Genomic DNA, 21148 nt, shown 5'->3' on the forward strand with positions numbered 1-21148 from the left:
GTGAACTAATTCAAATGATTCATCGGGAAGATCCGACTTAAAAGGCTTCACGAAGCTCACGAGTCTGTCAAAGCTGAAGGAAACCTCTAGCTGTGAGAATGAACGTGTCGAGTTTCAGAGACTGCAAGGTAAGTTAGAAATGTGTTGACAATATGTAAATCGCAATGCGAATGCAGTTTTTATGGGTTTCTCGAGATAAAAAGTAGCAAACTGCAAATCCTCAACTCGTTACAATGTCTGTAAAAAGTTAGCTGAACTCTGGTGACCTGGTCATTGGCGTTTAACTAGTTTAGTTTGCTTTATTAAACTAAAAGGTGAAACGAAATGTTTTACCATGCTTGCAGTGCACGTTATAAACAAGACAAAAACGTTGTAAACAATACAATCTTGTATGCAACACAAACAGTAACTGCAAAAACAAAACCACAACATGTAATGCTCACTATAAGAGCTGGTTTCAGGTTTCAGTTTGTGATTTGTCAGCAGTTTGTATATCACAACAGATCTTTTTACTTCTTATAAAGTCTTTTGCATGTTGTTTTGCACAGTATATTGCATTAGATATTGTATTAAATATTGCATTGGGGGCACAAAATTAATTCAAGCAATCTTACTAGCCGACATTTACAGTTATACTTAATGCAGTATGTCATTTCTGTTGTGCATATGTTGTCAGGCATGGATTTCAGAAGGTCTGCCTCTGTCCACCAGCAGTAATGAGGCCTGTAAACTATACGATGCTATACTATCTCAGGTACATATACAGTATATATATAATGATAACTGTGTGCCTTGGCTTTTGCATTTACAGTATAACCTGAATATGACTATCTCTTGTGATTAGTATGTGACTTGGCGTAATAATGAGACACTGGGAGGAATCGAAGGCTGTATGGCAGCCGTCAAAGCTGCAGACCCGGACTTTGGTATGTGATTACAACACTGAATAATCTTAAAAGTCACTGTAAAGGTTGTAAGTACTAAACGGCTTCTGGATTTAAATTGTAGTATAGTTTATATCACTTCACAGTGATTTCCCACGTAATATTGAAGTAATTTGATCTCAAAATCAACAACGTCCCTTTATTTATTTGGTAAGTAGCCATGTAATAAGTATGATAATGTGCATTCAGCTGGTTATTATCACAAGATAAACTCCTTTACGGTGATACAAGCCAGCCAACATTCTCTCCTCTGTGCTGCAGTGATGGGTCATGTGATCTCTACTGGGTTGGAGTTGGTGGGAACAGGAAGTTCAGTTCTGCGGGATGAGAGACTGGCCAGCGCAGTGAGGAGGACCGTGGAGTTGGCAAACTCTCAGGAGCTCACGACGAGAGAAAGGAACCATGTGAAAGCCGTGGAGCTCTTCTCTAAAGGGTGAGATCACATGAAACATTCTAGCTGTACGAAAACATTCAACAGGTGATGTTATGAACGTTTCACATGATTTTTTGTATTGGACATTTTCAGTCCATTTCTGAGCCCATTTCTGATTCATTTCAAGCAAATTTGCCTTTGGCCTACAAGCAGTTATGAATTGGTTCTTTTAAGATTCACATTGACTTTACTGTATCCTTGGGCAGTAAAGTTTGTGACTGTCATGTGAAAGTTTTAGCCTGATTAAAGTTCTTGAATAAAGAAGCCTTCGTCCTGAAGTTTTCCCATTATTTATGTTCTCAGCACTAATTAATTTGCTTTAGTAAAACCAATACTGTTGTCAAAAGATTAATTTTTAAAGAGCGGTCAAAGGTGACTAATATGTTTCATGCATTTTAGGTGATTAAAAAAACTAATTTCAGATTTGAAAAGGACTGTTGTGAGAGTAGAGTCAAAATACTTTTGACTGTAATGCAGTGTTATCATAAGCTAAAATGATTAAAAATCATTTAAATAGAGCTGAAATAAATAAAATATAAATACGAGATGAAAAACTTGACAAACCTGACAAACCAAATGGGTATTTTTAAGTTAAAGTACTAAAATTCTATTTAAAAAATGTAATAGAAATATATTAGTTAGTTACTAAAACTTAAACTAATATTAAAAAGCTAAAATAAAAGCTAATTAAAAATCTTAATACTGTGCTAGTGTAAAAATAGTATTAAAACAACGCTGGTGTAATATGCAGTGATGGGTAGTAACTAATAACATGTTATATAGATTACAAAATCTGATTATAAAAATTGAGTACTCATAATTGGATTATATTACATTTTAACATACTCATAATCAGATTATAATTACTTTTTTATGGATTACATGAATGCATATTACATATGTATTATATTATAATGCATATGTCATTATTCATAAAATGGCAGCAAATTATTCATAATTTGTTGATTTTTCCCTAATCCTTCTTTTTTTTTTTTTTTGATTGTTTATTTATTGTAGAACAAATCCAACATACATGGCCTACAGTAAATATATACAAACCAGGGTTTGCATTTAACAAAACAAACAAAAAAAAAACACTATAAAGGTGACATACCACATCTGTACATCTGGAATACCAACTATTTATCTTTCACTGTATTTGGTCTATTGAGTTATTATTTAAGAAAGTATACCATTTAGCTTTGACTATATTCACAATATATAATGGCCATGTAAATGTAATGTAAATAATTTTGCAGTGGATGCTTCGGAATATGGGAAAAAAAAACAAAGATAAATTTAAAACAGTAACATTAGGTAAAAAATAATCCAAAAAGTAGTCAGAGTACTTTACTTAGAATGAGTAACCTAGATTACATTACTGACTACAGCTTTCATCAAGTAATCAGTAACAGACTACAGTTTATAAGTAATCTACCCTATACTTGTAAGATGTAAATGCAGAATTAATTGTTATGAATGAATTAGGTTGTATGGTGTGTTTCAGAGCCCTGCACAAGGCCTGTGAGGTTTGGGAGGGTATTCTGGCGGATCATCCCACAGACATGCTGGCACTGAAGTTTTCCCATGATGGACTCTTCTACCTGGGTGAACAGACTCAAATGAGGGACTCGGTGGCCAGGGTTATGCCCCACTGGAAACCGCATATGCCGTTTTACAGGCAGGTGCCCGGCCCATGGTCTACCAAAGCCAATCTGAATGCTGGCTTAAGATGTATTGAATTGTGCAATAACTGTAAACAAAACAAAACAAACATAAAGAATAATATTATCAATTAATAATAATAAATAAATAGAATATATAAATATATAACATGTGTGATATACATAATATTTGAGAAATTATTAATAATTGATCAGTTTTAGTTTTATTTTATTTTATTTTATTTATTTTTTAATTTTAGTAATTATTTTCCGTTGGATGTTTTTTCCAGTTATCTTAAAGGGATGTATTCCTTCGGGCTTCTTGAGACACGTTTGTACGACGAAGCTGAAAAAATGGCAAAAGAGGTAGATTTGTTTATCTGCATACTAAATGGATGTTGTTAATTAGTATTGCTCACTCTTTTCTTAAGGTATGGCACTATAATGTAAAAAATGACTAATTATGCTATTAAACATGCATTATTAATTATAATTGTGTTAATATTTTATCTGATAAACCTCTTCATGCAGTAAACACATTAAATGAGCTGTGCTTGTCTTGCAAAACTGGTGAAAATAAAGAGAATAATGTAATCAGATTTAATTTTCACAAGCCCAATAAAGTGCAGTGTACTGGACAATGAATATTTTATAGTTCCGCACACAGAAAATTAGAACAGTTTAATTTATATATATTTTAATTTTTGTTTTTACTGAGAGTGTTGCACCAGCAAAAGTAAATAAAAATATATTAAGTAATTATTAAAGTATTTTCGGAAACACTTTCTAATACCTTTCATTAATAAATCCTTAATAAACATTATGCAATGCTTGACAGATCATAGGCTAATATGTTAACAATGTTAATAACATTTAATAATCTTTAGTACCTTTATGAGCAGTCATCTAAATGTTTTCTAATAATTTAGTATCTTTATGGGCTTTGGCTGCTGTAACAATGTTTGTGTGAAATGCTTGCTGAAGACAAAAGATACATTGTAATTTGGGTGCAATGCATGCTTTTTATTGCTTCAACACTTATATTAATATACTACTGTATATCATTAACATGTATTTGCTTGAAATAATGATTTGTTAGCCATCAGGTAATGTTTCATAAATGTATTAGTAAACATTAACAAGTACTTCATCTCATATTTCTAACTATTTAAATATATATATATATTAACTAATAATCAGTTAAACATTATAGAATGTTTGTTAATGATTTATTGATAATTCCTTATTAACTGAATGCACTATTTTTGCAATGCATTATGCCTGCAGGCCCTGGCTCTGACCCCTGAGGATGGTTGGAGTGTCCACGCTGTGGCTCATGTCCATGAGATGAAGGCAGAGATGGACAAGGGACTAAATTTCATGGCCTCTACAGAGAAAGACTGGATGGTCAGTCTCAAAATATTAACAAGGAGAAGAACATGTACATATGTGTGTATTATAAAAAATCCAGGTCATATGATGTCTTATTTCTCCCCTAAAGGTGTGTGACATGTTGGCGTGTCATAATTACTGGCACTGGGCTCTGTATCATGTTGAAAAGGTAAAATTCTATTAACATGGAAGGCAACAAAATTACATCCCAATTGCAAAATGTTTTATATTAATTTATTTTTTATTTTAATTTATTTGTTTGTATATACTGTAATTTCAATTTTCAATTTTTTATCATGCACTTTATAAACCTCAGGCGTTATATAAACATCTCAGAATAAATTGTATGGATGTATGAATTGTATATACATTAATTACATACAGTATACACATTCAAAAGTTTGTGATCGGTAAGATTTTTAATGTTTTTTTAAGTCTTTTATGCTCATCAAGGCTGCGTTTATTTGGTTAAAAATACAGAAAAAATATTGCAATTTTAAATAGTGGCTTTCGATTTTAATATACTTTAAAATAGAATTTATTCCTGTAATGCAAGGCTGATTTTTCAGCATCATTACTCCACATGACACATGATAAACTCCATTTGGGGTCAGTATTTTTTTCTTTTCTTCTTTGTTTGAAAGAAAATTAATACTTTTATTCAATGTGGATGTGTTAAATTGATCAAAAGTGATATTAAAGACTTATATTGTTAGAAAAGATTTCTATTTTGAATAACTGTTGTTCTTTTTAACGTTTTATTCATCAAAGAATTCTAAAAAGTTAAAAAAAAAAAACTGTTATATAAGAAATCAACATTTAGAATGATTTCTGAAGGATCGTGTGACACTGGAGACTGTAGTAACGGCTGAGGAAAATTCATTTTTACATCACAGAAATAAATTTAATTTTAAAGTATATTAAAAGAAACTGTCATTTTAAATTGCAATAATATTTCATAATATTACTTTTTTCTGTATTTTTGATCAAATAAATGGAAGTTGAAATGGAATGTGCATAGAGGACTTATTTAAAAACATTAAAAATCTTACTGATCCCAAACTTTCGAATGGGATATATATGTATGTCTTTTTTATTTATTTCTATGTAAATTGTTTATTTCTTTCTTCCACAGGGTAATTATGAAGCAGCTTTGAAGATTTTTGATGAGCAGGTCAGTGCGCTGCATTATAAACATTATGTTTGCTAACGTGGCATGGTACTATGTTGGTTTCCAATATAATAGCATGGTATTCTCTGAAGTCACCAAGGCACCAAAGCACATGAACATATTACAACGTTCAGTATATATCAAAGATAGTGGCATCCGATACCACCCATGGTACCGCCACAGTACTTCTTTTTCAAGAGTAGGATAAACCTTACAGGCATGTAGTGAATGTAATTAGTCCCTACAGGGGAGAAGTGTAAATCCTGTCATGTGTCCCATATGGAATGTGACAAAATTCAAGCTGGTGAAAGTGTAGACAGGAGCATATGGGTGTCAAGGCAAAATCTTTAGACTACACCCACTTCAATTTATATGAATCAGAACTCATTTACAGCAGGGACACATTGTCAGCAGCCCATCAGTACATGGAAATGAGAATATTGAAGGCTAAAGTTATTACTAATTTAATAACTCATGCTTCTTTATCTTTTAAAATCTTCATCTTGAACGCGAGGGTTGATGTGATAGTCCCAGAATATTTCTACATTCATCTCAGCAGGTGCATTTAGTCAGTCTCCAAGAAGGCACAGTGAAGACACAGCACTCTTCCGGCAAATACCATTAAGCTTTTATATTTAGAAAGTTGTTAAAAATGTAGATAACACTCTGTAATAACTTTCATAAGCCATTAACAAACATTACATAACATAAAAGCTTAGTTATATAAAGACCAGTAGTTAAAGTACAGTGTATATTCATATTGTGAATCTACATGAGCAAACATTCGTGACCACATCTGTGCCTGTTGAAAATTTAATATTGATATGGAGTTGGGCCTCACTTACTGCTGTCCCTCCCCCCCTCAAATGTTTTTGAATTTAGATGTGAAGAAAAAAGCCAGTCAAGTTCCTCTATAAAAACAGACTTCTCTTTTTGCCAACTATAATAGAACAGAATAAATACCCCATCCAAGGTAAAGAAATTACGTTTTTTGAGGAAAACATTTCTGCATTTTTCTCCATATAATGGACTGATATGGTGCCCCGAGTTTGAACTTCTGAAATGCAGTTTAAATGCGGCTTCAAACAATCCCAAATGCGGTTGTAAACGATCCCAGCTGAGGAATAAGGATCTTATCTAGCGAAACGATTGTTATTTTCATTAAAAGCAGTCCGGAAAAAAAACAGTCCAAGCAGGGTAAGACAAGAAAAAGAATATAAATTGTATTCTTTTTATTAAAATAACCAATCATTACGCTAGATAAGATCCTTTGTTCTCGGCTGGGATCGTTTACAACCGCATTTGGGATCGTTTGAAGCCGCATTTAAACTGCATTGGAAGTTCAAACTCGGGGCACCATATCAGTCCATTATATGGAGAAAAATGCTGAAATGTTTTTCTGAAAAAACATAATTTCTTTACGACTGAAGACAGAAAGACATGAACATCTTGGATGACGAGGGGGTGAGTAAATTATTTGTAAATTGTTGTTCTGGAAGTGGACTTCTCCTTTAAGTATTATCAGAATTCAAATATTCGAATTCTACTTGGTGCTGGAAGCTTTTGGCTTGTCTCCTAAGGCCACAAGAGGGCAAAATATTACTAATCCACTGTTCTAATAAAATAATAACACGACTATCTTTGAAAAACTTGCATAATGTTTAAAATAATGTTTATAAACCACATATAATGAATTAAGTTGCTCAAACAATTAGAAACAAAACAGCATCATGAATACATAGTTTAATACAAAGCACGGAAAACCAATCACAAAGAGTAACGCTACTTTTCTTAATTTAAAACATGAGATGCAGTGGAATGAGAGACCCGTCCCGCCATAAAATGTTTTTTTTTTTTTGCATTCGAATGTGGATTTTTATTTTAAATTCGACGAATATTCGAAATTCGATTTTTTTGACAGCACTGTGGTGTATATGAATTAGCTTCATGACCTGTCAGAGATAACGTAATGTTAATGCAAGTTGAAATGAATGTGCAGTCGAAGTTTCTGGTAATGTGACTATTTAAACCTTTCTCCAGGTTTCTCGGCGCTGTTTGAAGTCTGGAGCCATGCTAGACGTCGTAGACGCTTGTTCAATGCTCTACAGACTGGAGCTGGAAGGTGAGATATCAAGTCTCAAAATAGAGATTGAATACAATACACCTCGCTGTCTCTGAGCAGGAGCAGAGAAATGTTTCTGTAGAGTCCATTTGTGTTAAAAATCCATCAGCAGCCAGCACATGCTGAATACATTTGCATTTCACTGCTTAATCAAGGCAGGTTGTGTCTTGAGTTTGTGCTGGAATATAATGTGAATCGGACATGTTGAAAAGCCCTGATGTGATTGAAAAACATTAGGCATGTTTCTGAACCTTGAAAACAAGTGTATTTTTGGTAAAGAACTAGACTGGTGAAGGTGAACACAACAGATGGGTTTAAAAGGACATTTATTTTTAATTTCTTCTTCTTCTTTTTTTTTGTGGCTTTTTTGTGCGTTTCGTCTGCCAGCTCAGAAAAGATGAAAACATGCAGCCAGTTTGTTGCTTTGCTCTGATGTCCACGTTAAAATATGGTCATGGATTATACTGTGTGTAACAGGAGTAGGCTATTGCTAAACAAATACAGACACCTACATTTGTTTAATTTGTATTGTTATAAAATAAAATATATAATTTATATTTAAAAAACAAATGTCTTGATTTATGCTTGAAACACAAAGAAAAAAGATTTTCAAATTTGCCTTATAAGAAAAAAAAGTGATATTCTCTGAAGGAAAACAACACCTGAATTGGTTTGATTTGTAATAAAATAAAAGAAATATATGTAATTTATATTTTAAGAAATGCCTTGATTTATGCTTAAAACACAAAGAAAAAATGCCATATAAGAAAAAATGTGATATATTCTCTGAAGAAAGAAAAAACACCTGAATTTGTTTGATTTGCCATAAAATAAAATACGATATAATAAAAATGTATATAATTTATATTTTTAAAACTGTCTTGATTTATGCTTAAAACTCAAAGAAAAAAATATTAAAACATTTTGCCTTATAAGAAAAAAAACTGATGAATGAAAAACTGAATTTGTTTGATTTGTAATAAAGTAAAATAAAAATCTATATAATTTATGTTTTAAAAATGTCTTGTTTTATGCTTAAACACAAAGAAAAAAAGATTAAAACAGTTTTGCCTTATAAGAAAAAATGAAATATATTCTCTGAAGAAAGAATATTTACACAATATTACACAATTTTACATCAAGTTTAGACAAAGCAAGAGTCAGGTTTTGCAGAAAAAAGGCTTGAAAAAACATATTTCTCTTCATGTTTGCTTGTGGAACATGGTAGTTGCAGGAAGAAATGTTTACAGTGCAAACTATGAGGTTCAGGAGGTCATCTAGAAGGTGTTTTATCTATTGGGACTTGAGGATTTGTGACATACCACAGAGAAGATAAATGGAAGATAAAGGGAAGTTCAACCTTTCCGCTCTTGATCTTAGGGTGATGTTGTTTGAAAAATGACTAACGTTATATAAAACTCCTCTTGCTCTATTTTATTTAGCCTATTTATGGGCACAGTTGAAGTACAGGACATCATGATCTGTTTTCAAGGATATGTTTGCGGTCTTACAGTCAGTTTTATAAAGAAACACAGCTAGAAACACAGAAAAATATTATTATTTATTGTGTTGTTTATTGTGTTTATTATTACAACACCATCTAAAGCATGCAAAATTACTAAAAATGTAAAAAAAAAAAAGCTCAGATGTTTTTATACTATGCTACTTCACAGGCTAGAGTTCACTTGAACTTTGGTTTTGCAGACTTGAACTTTCTGCTCTCTCGTATTCACATGAAAATGGATGGGGTGTGAAATCTGTCGTGACTGCACCTTAAGACAGCTGGAGGGAAGCTGGTAGCAATCAGTGAAGCGTCCCTGGCTGTCTGGCCGGTTTAGCTGCCGGTAGGCATGGTTCAGAAACACAGATGAGCTGGAATGTGAAAGTGGATGTGTTGCATTATGGTTGGTTGACAAGAGGAATAATCATGCTGAAATGCACCAAAAGTGGTGCAACTGTTTTCTATGTATAAATTATTTTTCATTTCAGGTGTGAGCGTGAAGGACCGCTACCGAGAGCTGCTGCAGGTGACCCAGCCGCATACAGAGGACCACACGTTACTTTTCAACGACCTGCACTTCCTCATGGTTTCCCTGGGTAGCAAGGAGACCGCCACCACTCAGCGCCTGCTGGAGAGTCTCCAGGAACTGGCTAAGTGAGCTGCAAAAATTGCATAACCCACTCGAGAGATTACATTACGGCCAGGTTCTGCCTATGGGTGGGAGGCTGAGTTATGGATGAATGTAGCGTGTCTTCAGGCTCCGTGTGAGATTTCTTAGAAATTTCCCTGCTCTGGGGAAGACTAGGGTTTTAAGGGCTGTTGCGCAGCATGCATATTTATTCCAATTTGTCATAGCAGCCAAAACAAACGTCCGGTAGAGGTTGTACAGAATGAACGCAGAGTGTATAACCGAGCACAGAAATACATTTCTTGTCAGCGTGCTGTGTTTTATAAGATAACATGATGGAGAGGAATCCTCTGGGAGCTGTATTTTCAGCACGGCATCTGTTCAAAGAAAACAGTGTTTTCACAAAGAGCACAATGCTTTTTGTAACCCGCTCTTTGTCTTTAGGCTTTTGGTAACAACTTTACACACACACTGAAATTGTTGCGTAAAATCAGGGTTTTCAAAAATTTAGATGCCACAGACCACCTAAAATATAAAAGGCAGTTATGTATTTTAATATACTGCACAAATTTACACTCTGAAAAATCCAGATAATATTTTGTTTCTATTAAGTTGACACAGTATTTTATTTCTACTCAATATTAGAGTACTGTTAGGAAAAACGTAGTCTTAACCTTAGACAACACGCGGGACCATTGGCTGAATGTTTGATGCATATGGCACACAAAATTGAAAACACTGCAGGAGTCTCGAAGTCGTCATCAGATTGGTTGAATTATACAGGATTTCTGGTAGATGTGTGTTGTGTTCTTTAACGTTCCAAAGATGCTGTGATACCAAACCCGCTCATGGAAGAACACAGTCGTGTTTACAACTTTGACAATAGTTGGGCTTCCATCCAAAATTCCTGTGCCCTGTCTCTCACATATTTTGATATCCACTATTTGTGGTCTGCACACAAAAAACACTTTCTGTGTGAGTGGCCTCTTAATCTATGATTTCTAAATTGTATAAAATTTACATTTGAAATAATAAGAATATTTTAATTAATATTATTTTAACCTTGTCTTATCTGTATTTTTTTCATGGACATTTTTCAGGCAAGGAATAAAGCTTCTAAACATTTATTCTGAAATTATGTCACTTTTTACTAACACAAAACCAGTTGTTTTGAATAAAAAGTCAGTTCACCTTCTTGCTGCGGTTAACATACAATGACCAGAGGCTGGCAAACTCCAAAAAAAAGTCATATTTGTGACCCTGGACCACAAAACCAGTCATAAGCGTCAATTTTGGAAATAGAGATTTAAACATAATTTGAAAGCTGAATAAGTAAACTTTCTGTTGTTGTATGGTTTGGTAGAATAGGACAATATTTGGCCGAGATGATCTTTACGCCATGATCTTTACTTAATATCCTAATGAGTTTTAACATAAATGAAAAATCGATCATTTTGACCCATGCAGTGTATTGTTGGCTATTGCTACAAATATACCCGTGTGACTGGTTTTGTGGTCTAGGGTCAGATTTGTTGTGTATGGAATATCCTGAGGATAAATAAATGGCAGAAAATGTCCATTTTAACACATTTCCTTCTTCAGAGACCCAGGTGAGAGCCGTCAGCTCCAGATAGCAGAGCGTGTGGGGCTGCCCATGTGTCGGGCTCTGCTGGAGTATGACCAGGGGAACTACAGCCAGGCCGTGGAGCTCCTCAAACCGATCAAAGACCGCTTCGTAGAGATAGGGGGCAGTGACGCACAGGTCTTTCACCACTTCACTACGGTACATATAAGATAAGCTGTGTTTCCATTCTAAAGAACCTTTTTATTTGTTCTGCTGCAGAGAGATGTTTTCAATCAGCTCCTGATTCACGCTGCCATGAAGTCAGGCGACAAAGAACACCAGCGATTTGCCAGGTAAAGGTTGCGTTACACCCCTCTAAGTGAAAAATGGTTTTCAAATAGCTCATTTGTTCTCTTTTGTGCTTTTATGCTGCACTTTAAATGCACTTTATGCTTACAGTTTAAGCTTGAGATGCATTACTATAATTTGTCCTTTTAACTTACATTGAAAGTATGTTAAGTTTACGTTTACATACCTCTGGCAGAATCTAGAAGATAATTAGCATTTTGAAGATTAGAGAGATCAAATGTTTTAATTTTAATAATAATAATAAAATAAATAATGTTATTTGACATAACAGGTATGCTGATATGTTCCACTAAGTTACAATAAAAAATAAATAAATGGTTATCATTCAGTTCAGTTTTTTTTTGTGAAATATATAAATGAAATATATCTGGTTGAAAAATTGGCATTTGCATTTGTCAAATAGCTTTACTGAGACAACAAGTAAATAAAAAATAAATAAATGATATTTTATTTTCTCTTTTTGTTATGTTAAAATAAAAAGAGAATTTATTTTTTTTATTTATTTATTTATTTATTTATTAAATAAACATGGGTGAGAAAATCAAAAGTAAAATGTAGCATTTGGGAACATTACATTAAACCTAGGTTTCTCAACTTGGGAATTTTAAAGGAAGTTAATCATTTTTTTTTCTTCTACTCACTGTCAACTAATCTGTGTTATAAACACAGATGTCTTTCCAAGTGCAAAAAAATAATTTTGTTCACTGAAGAGAACAATAGATCAAAAACCATGGCCAAATACCTTTTAAAAAAGAAAAATTCTGTGAAAATTCTCTGCTTTCTTTGAACTGGTTGCGAACAAAGGCACACAACAGACGTGCACAGTCATTTTCATGTAGAAATGAATAAAACCACCATACAAGGCCACAGGGTTCCCATTAAATATCGCTTGTCATGTAAGTTGATGTGCTAATTATAACCAAACTGTCCGCGGATGCCAGGTATTTCTGTGTATATCAGATTCAAACAGAAATTTACATGTTGCATTTCATTAGTATGCAATGCAAATCGAAACTCCTTCCAAATTGCAAACTCCCACCTGTTCTACACAGGTTGTGCATAAAATGAAGTGCATGTGAATATTTTTTAAAATGCCTCATTCACACAGAAACGTTCTCCTGCAGGGATTTTCTTGGACTCTTTCTGAGGAAGCAGGTGTTGTGTGTTTTTGTCCCTAGATGCATGCTGATCGAGAGAGACGCAGTGCGGCCAAACTCCTTGCTCACAAACCGGCTGATCCAGAGAGCCCACTCCTTACATGTTTAAATGCAGACCCCATTCCCTACACGGTTAACAGCCTGTTCTCTGTTGGTTTAATTACAGGCCGCTTTCCTAACACATTTAACTATAGACATCAGATCAGAGAGCCTGAGTGCAGCCGAAGAGTTTGCATTGAACAAAGTCTTGTGTTTAATGGGTTCACTCCTCCACGTCTAGTCTCTTCCTCCTACGTCGCAAGACATAAATGAAATGGAAATTCTTTGAAATGAGATTTTCATTTTGCATTACTTGTTATTCAAGTCCGAACAGTAGGAATGCAACAAATGACCGTGATTATTCAATGCTGTGTGCATTAAAAATAAACGTACAAATATGCCTCCAGACTTTTGAATGTGTAATGAAGAAATAACAAACAATCTCACAAGCTTTACAGACAAAATTTTTAATCAAATAACAAGAAAATGTAAACTAAAATAGCAAATAAAGAAAAACTGGCTCCAAGGCTGAGTGAAATGAAACTGTTAGGAAACTGTGAGAGCATAATGAAAGCATCACTCCAGAATGTGAGAGTTTGGCAACACCGCCGGTGATTGTCTGCTGCCTCTACATGACGGATCCGATCTCTTCCTGGATCTCAGAAATGAGGATCTGAGACAGAACGATGCCTGCGATCTGTAGATCAAACGGAAGCACTGTGTCAGGACAGCAGAGTGCATGGAGAGAGATCGTAATTTCAGTTTCTGCCCAACGCCCACTGAAAAATTCATGAATGGAAATGCAGTTCATTGCATTGAGTGATGCGCTATACGAATACACAACGTTCATTTCAAAAGGATCACGCTCTTAGAAAGGGATATATATGTATATGGGAGGTGCATGGATTTGTTGGATTACATTTGACTGTGTCTTGGGAATGTGTGTATAATTCAGGTTGCCTGTATCTATATCCTTAATTATGTGAATTATTAAAAAGGGCACACACACATAGAGATACATGCTTCACTGATTTATAATGAACAGACACGGTATTGCCAGTAACTTGTCTGTTTCTGTTCCACCAGCGAGAATAGTTTCTAACAAAGCCACAGCAGTTGCGAGTCTCTGAGCAAACGTTAGGGAAAGTGCTTTTAATTTCTGAATGAAATCTGAATAGTTGAGTGAACGATTGAAAAACTCACTCAGAGATAATTATATGTTTTGTTCCTGCTTGTTTTAAATGAACTGGCTGAATGATTCAATTATTTAAAAATTGTCACCTCCTACTGTTTTAATTATGTCACATGCAAAAAAAAAAAATATAAAAAAAAAAAAAAAAATAAAGGCAAAATTGACACAATTTACAAACTAAGGGCCTGTCCCATTACACTGAAAAAAAGAAAGATAAAATTAGACACCATCACAAAATTTGTAATTGACCCTATGGGTTTCTACTGGTAATTGATTGTCTTCTATGGAAAATGCCCAAAAACACCCTACAGAAAACCATTTAATGGTTAAGTTGATGGTTTTTAATGGTATTTGTAGTGGAAACCATTAGAATTTCTGTGATGGGTTCTGCTTTTTTTTTTTTTTTTTTTTCCCCAGCAGGGCACATTCGCAAAAATATACCCCTGTGACCCTACAAAGGACAAATGGGCTGGAGAATGAATGGAAGAATGTACTGCGACCCAGGACCACAAAATTAGTCAGAAGTAGCAGGGGTATATTTGTAGCACCAGCCAAAAATACATTGTATGGGTCAAAATTATCAATTTTTTTTTTTTTCATTAGGATAAGAGGATTAAGAAGAGATCATGTTCCATATATTTTGTAAATTTTCCTATCGTAAATATGTCAAAACTGAATTTTTGATTAGTAATATGCATTGCTAAGAACTTCACTTGGACAATTTTAAAGGTGATTTTGTCAATATTTACATTTTTTTGCACCCTCAGATTCCAGACTTTCAAATTTCAAAATCTCTGCAAAATATTGTCCTATCCTAACAAACCATACATCAAGCTTTCAGATGAATTTAAAAAAATCATAATTTAAAAAAAAAAAAAGACCCTTATAACTGGTTTAGTGGTCACATATGAGGTATAGTCAAACCAAAAATTATTCAGACACCAGATATAATTTTTTTTACTAGTGGGTGCAGGACACTATAGTTCATTTAAACTGACATATTATATCCAAAAGTTCTTCATACAGTGGACTACCAGTAAAATTAATTAAAACAAAAAAAAAATAGGGACCAAAAATTATTCAGACGCTTTTTAACCTGACCATGTTTTGCTTAAGTGTTTTTTCTTTAATTGCAAATGTGACCTTTTTACATCACAGACTGAACAAAATTAAGCATTGCTTGGTAATTGTTTGACCTAAATCGGTATTATCTATTTGTGTACTTAAATTTAACAGCGGACTGCTGACAGCTATTCAATTTAAGTCATTTGTGAGACAGTCAAACAGAAGGATGGCATTATTAAAATGAATTTGTTCTGACACAGCTTAACTCAGAGTTCTTGTCATATATATAAATTCCAGCCTCAGCCCAATCAGAAGTACCGGTACTTACATAGAAACCTATACATCTGAGCCTGATAAAAATGCATTTTTTAAAGAAAGACGTCAGATGGATTTAGCTGGTTTTGCATCTGAACTCTTCATATATATATATATATATGTTTGTTTTTTTTGCCATTTTCAAAAGTAAAGTGAATAAACTAATAATGTGAGAAATATTGAAGGTGTCTAAATACATTTTGGTTTGACTGCATTTTTTGGCTAAAACGTAATTATAATGATACACTATGTGCGGATGAATCTGATGACGTGAGGAACACCGCTGAGCCAGGTATCTCTATGCTGCTGTTGTTTTGATGACAGTTGTTTTAAAAATTCTGTTACAGAAGTTTGACAATACTGGCACTAGTCATAACGAAAAGGTAAAACAGTTATAACTTATTAATTTAGCTTGGCTGTTTGGTTTAGAGATCGACACTGTTACCAATAGAGTGTTTTCAGGACACATTATCAGTCGGCCATATTGGCGGCACTGAACATAAACAATGTCACTGAACTGAACAAAACTTTTGCTGATTATTGCTGGTGAAAATGATCAATTATTGTCATGTTTTGGACTGTACTAATCGGTTGGACCAGGAAACACATCTTGAGTGTTATAGACTGCCAAAAGTTATAACAATTGGAGAAGAGTGCAAAAAACTGTCTGAGGAACAAAAGGCGTTTGTGATTGGCCAGACTGAATAAGGATTTCCAGGGCAAGAATCTTGACAGCATTCGTGTTTGTTCTTATCATTTCCAGTCAGGTAGGTGAAATATTAGGCTAATATCTTAATTAATATTGTTCGTATGTATCTTTACCACTTTGGTTTGTCAAAATATTGTGCTCTTTCTAAGTCTTTCTCTATATTTCTCTCTAACCAAAGACTATAGAATACCCAAGACTTTTCACTTATACTGACCATTGCACTTGCCTGACCGAGGCGTTTCAAAGATGGCCGCCGAGTGATATGACTTTCCTTAAAGGAACATTGTCTAAAACATAAATAATTATTATCCACCTTGGGCAAGACTTCCGGTTCATTAGCCACTATAGGGAAACAATGAGAGGAATAACAACATGCAGTAAATGGTAAAACTGCACTACAAACCTGTGTGTTCATAATGAAGGTAATACATTAAAATAATATGGTAAGACACACCAGTTTGCAATATCAAGCAGCAAAATGAGCTGTTTTGTACAGCTAAAAATAGCTGGACACAGATAAGACCGAAAGCCAGAGACCGTGGCCACTCTTACAGGAAAAATAAGGTGGATAGGCTTAACCAACGTGATTTGGCAGATTGTTTTGTGTGATGTACTCATTATTTCAGTGTTGTTCGTTTTGAACAAGAAAGTGTTTCTTTCTTCTGATGAAATGTGGGTGGCCCCCATTGAATATAGTGTTTTTGAACTTACATTGGAAGACAGCTGGGTTCAAATGTTTGGTTACCCATATTTTTCAAAATATCTTCATGTGCAACAGAAGAAAGAAACTCACAAGTTTCAGAATTTTCTACATTAATATTGAGTACAATTTTTGTTTGTGCAGCAATACTGCTAAAAATAACCAGTCAGCGCCCATGATCAGATTGCCGTCTGTTTGAGAAACTGAAACCACTTAGAAGCTGAATGTTACCTGTGGTAAAGCGAGACCCAGAGTCAGCGCCCCAACTAACAGCAGGTGAGATTCAATCCATATCACAGCTCTGTCTGCACAACCCACTGGATAGATGGATTTAGTGGCGTCCAGGTGGTTTTGTGTTTGAACCCCAAAACCACACATGGTGTTGATCACAGTCTAAAATAGAGCAAGATGTTTTTTAGTCTATAAGCAGCAGGGGGCAGTGATGTGTTAGCCTCATTCTAGACATGTTTACTTAATGCACCTCATTTTAAATCTATAGTATACAAATGCAAACATGATTAATTAGTAGTGTTGCTAAAACAAGCAGCATTATTAATACTATGCATATTTTGGCCATATCTAGGGACTAGAATTTCATCTGAGGTGATTTTGGGAGAGTAAGTGAGCATCTAATAACCACCCAAAACGCCTTAGCATCTTCATAACAGGGTAATAACAACACCTGCATACATTAGGAGCTGTCCTGACTTGCACTCTATCAACTAGTTAATAATGTAGAGGTTTTTAGTGCTTTTCATTCTGTTATTCTCTTTCTTTTGGTCTGGCATGCACTTTCATAATACATTCCCAAGCCTACTGGATCTTTTGATTTTACTCCATCCTACGTTATCTAATGTGTCACGGCCGGTCATTTCCCCGTAAGCTTTTTACAACTCTAGTGTGAGTCTTTTACCACGCAACCTGAGGATGTTGAATTCCCTTTTGTTTAGTGTGCTGCAGATGTAGAATGCAGGTCAAGGTCACATCTGTAGACATATGCAGTTTTCAGTTGAATGTTTGCACCAGGAATTTCCTTAATGTGTAGTTTAACATTCATCACCCTTTTCTACAGAGATTTCACACAGCTGTCAGTATCCATGACTTACAACTGACAAAAAAACCTACACGCTTGCATCTGAAAGATGTCTGAAAGGAGATAAATATCACTTTTATAAGGGTATTTTGTGTTGATGGTTAACTAACTAAATACATGTGATCTCAGCAGGTCTCCCTGAAATAACGTTATGATTCATTTTCATATTGTTTTGAGCAGATGCCATAGAGCAGCGCCGCCGAACATCTGTTTGGATGAATCACTGAATTTTCAATCGTTCCTTTCACTTCAAACAATATGTTTGAATACTGCAAAACAATTAAACCCATAAAGCATCAGCGTCTTTAAATGTGACATAGCTGCTCGATTTCCTTCTGTTTTTGTTTGAAAGAATTGCATTTCGTCCGTTCTGACCTGTTTAGAGAGTGTTTATCCAGCAATCACCGTAGACATTTGCCAAGGGAACCGAGATCATAATATTTAGGTCTGCCAAGGAGTCGCTCTAAATCGGTGATCTATGTTCTGTTTGAGTATCTTATCAGCATTTAGACACGTCTCACGGATTGAATTGGAGCATACATTTAGCATTTCAGCCAAGCAGCTGCTTTGGACGTCATGCCAAAATGGCACAGCTCGGTCATTCGCTGTCTTGAGAGACAAAAAAGCAATTCAGAACTCATAAATTCTTCTCGAGTTGCTGCTGTGACAACTGTGCCGAAATTGAAACTTTGTATCACTGATACGTTTGGTAAACCCAATCTGTTTAACTTCACAAAGCTCGTACTGATGTGATTATAACCGGGGTAATTAGCGGCACAGGCCATCATTGTTAAAGTTGAAGGCGCACAGGCTGACTCGACCCTTTGAATCCGTCTTTTTTTGGCACTTTGTTGCAGAGTGTAATAAACCAATGACCACATACAGTTTTGTTGAGCTGATGACATGAAAAATAATTTTTGCCTTTGCGCTAATGCTAGACTACAAAGAAGGAGAACAAACGGGGAAGGATTGTGTTGAAATAAAGGATCAAAATGAAGGATCACTGTATAACCGAACTCAAATTTTACAGTTTTTGAAATTTGGAGTGGTGTTTGCACGTGCAATGTTTGATAGAGTGATTTAGTTGGTTGTTGGGGTTTTGCAGTGGCTAAAGCGGTTGAGCGGTTTTTAACATGTTGCTATGTGTTTGCTAGGGTATTCTGGATGATTAGTTAAACATGGACCAGCCAGTCTCTTTTAAAAGGAATGCATTACAATTTTGTGTTACTCCCTAAAAAAGTTACTAATTACGTTAGTTTTTTTTAATGGATTTTTGCATTACTTTTTAAATCTGGGCAGGGCTTGCTTATTTTGTTGTAATATAAAATTTTCTCATTTTGGCAAATGTAAAGCCCTTTCACACCAAAAGTGAAAATGAGTAGTTTATCTGAAGTAATTTTTGCTTATTCGTATTGTTGAATTGGAGCATCGAAGGTCATCAGCAAAGACGTTGGTTAATAAAATGGGATTAAATACATAAAGGATATCTGTGTCCATTTCAGTGTTCTTTTCTTTTCTAAATTTTTTTTTTTTTTTGTTCTAATATGGTTTGGGTCCTGGTGGCATTTTTTCCCCACGCTCATTTTATCATCCGCTAGGTGAAAATGCATTCTGATCTCGTAGAAAAACCTCTGAATTATGTTATGAATTTGAACAAATAAGTTTAATGTATTAGGTAAAGAAAGCAAATACGTTTAAGGAATGGGCTATATTAATACTCGTAAAACTTCAGTAACTAGCACCACAAATTAAAATTATGCATGCGTTAGGTCTCCAATTTAAAAAAATAAATAAGTAAAAAAATAAAATAAGAAACTAAATAAAAATTAGAAATAAAAAAATGAAATATTTATTCAGAAAGGATCAAAAGTGACAGTAACAATATAAAATGAAACAAAAATTTTAAACAAATTGTCCTTTTCCAACTTTCTATTAAAAAAAATAATAATAATCATGTATTCCACAAAAATTATTTACATAATATATGTTTACATAATATATATGTGTGTATAATTTATATAGAAATATAAATATTTTATGCAGAAATATAACATTTTTCTTAAATACATACATGCACGTGTAGAGCTGGACGTAATCGAAACGTAACTGAACCTCTAACTCCACTTATACAGTATATACTTATGCACTATGTAATCAACCATGTAGTAATGAATGGTTAGAAAGGTTGTTTTGTCATTCATAAATGGAGTCTGATAGCCCCTCTCCCTTTGCTACCTAATTCATTTTTAGTTATTTAAGTGCATCATCAAGGTATTTAAATTGCACTTTCGATTTTTGGAATTTTCATATATACTACATTTATACTACAACCCGTTATAAAATAGTGCATACGTGATTTGGGACGCACATGCAGTGTCAGTTAACACACGCAGCACCAATTGATTTTAGATAATATCATCCAGCCCTATGTATGTGTGCTTTTATATATACGTAATTACATAATAAATATACACAGTACACACATGTATATTATGTAAACACACACTTATATTTTGGATGCGATTAATCACGATTAATCGCTTGATGCTGAAATGATGCTGAAAATTCAGCTTTGCATCACAGGAATAAATTACATTTTAAAATATGTTCTAATATAATTAGTTCATTTAAATTGTAATAATATTTCACAATATTACAGTTCTACTGTATTTTTGATCAAGTTAATTCAGCTTTGATAAGCATAAGAAATGTCTTTCAATAAAATTACAAATCTTACTGACTCCAAACTTAAATGATATCCACAGTAGGTGCTATTTTTATACTCCCAATATATGGGTTTCTAAAATAATTATGCAGAGATGATTATAGATAATGCAGTTATTGTACATGTGTTACCACCAAGAACATTTGAGAGAATGATTTAAATTTGAAGGGGTGAAACTGGGGAAATATAAAACAGTATTGTAAAGTTAGATGTAATTATAATGATTTAGAGCTTCAGTCGCACCAAAGTTATTTCAACTCATAAAGCGCCATATGAGTCCTCGCTTCACACGCAGACCTCATATCTGCTTCTATTTCTATGTCCATTTCATTTTGGATATTCATAACTGCAGATTAAAGTTCAGT

The 21148-nt window shown here is 34.1% G+C and overlaps 2 protein-coding genes across 2 annotated transcripts in view; one reads left to right on the forward strand and one right to left on the reverse strand.

The window, feature by feature from the left end:
- On the forward strand, nucleotides 1-13996 carry ttc38 (tetratricopeptide repeat domain 38). The gene is made up of 14 exons (XM_051135738.1): nucleotides 1-128; nucleotides 677-754; nucleotides 845-926; nucleotides 1206-1377; nucleotides 2885-3058; nucleotides 3332-3407; nucleotides 4329-4448; nucleotides 4543-4602; nucleotides 5569-5607; nucleotides 7645-7726; nucleotides 9716-9881; nucleotides 11458-11617; nucleotides 11699-11772; nucleotides 12967-13996. The coding sequence occupies exons 1-14, from the start codon at nucleotides 99-101 to the stop codon at nucleotides 13052-13054; spliced, it is 1401 nt and encodes a 466-aa protein (XP_050991695.1). The 5' UTR covers nucleotides 1-98; the 3' UTR covers nucleotides 13055-13996.
- The window catches only part of tspan33b (tetraspanin 33b), a 15600-nt gene continuing 7985 nt past the window's right edge, over nucleotides 13534-21148 (reverse strand). Inside the window, exons 7-8 of the mRNA XM_051135739.1 lie at nucleotides 17197-17358; nucleotides 13534-13681 (exon numbers count right to left, since the gene is read on the reverse strand). Coding sequence (XP_050991696.1) covers nucleotides 13613-13681; nucleotides 17197-17358 — 231 coding nt within the window. The 3' untranslated portion in view covers nucleotides 13534-13612. The remainder of the gene's footprint in view (nucleotides 13682-17196; nucleotides 17359-21148) is intronic.

The sequence above is a fragment of the Labeo rohita genome, chromosome 18 (genome assembly GCF_022985175.1).
Source record: "Labeo rohita strain BAU-BD-2019 chromosome 18, IGBB_LRoh.1.0, whole genome shotgun sequence".
Classification (NCBI taxonomy): domain Eukaryota; kingdom Metazoa; phylum Chordata; class Actinopteri; order Cypriniformes; family Cyprinidae; genus Labeo; species Labeo rohita.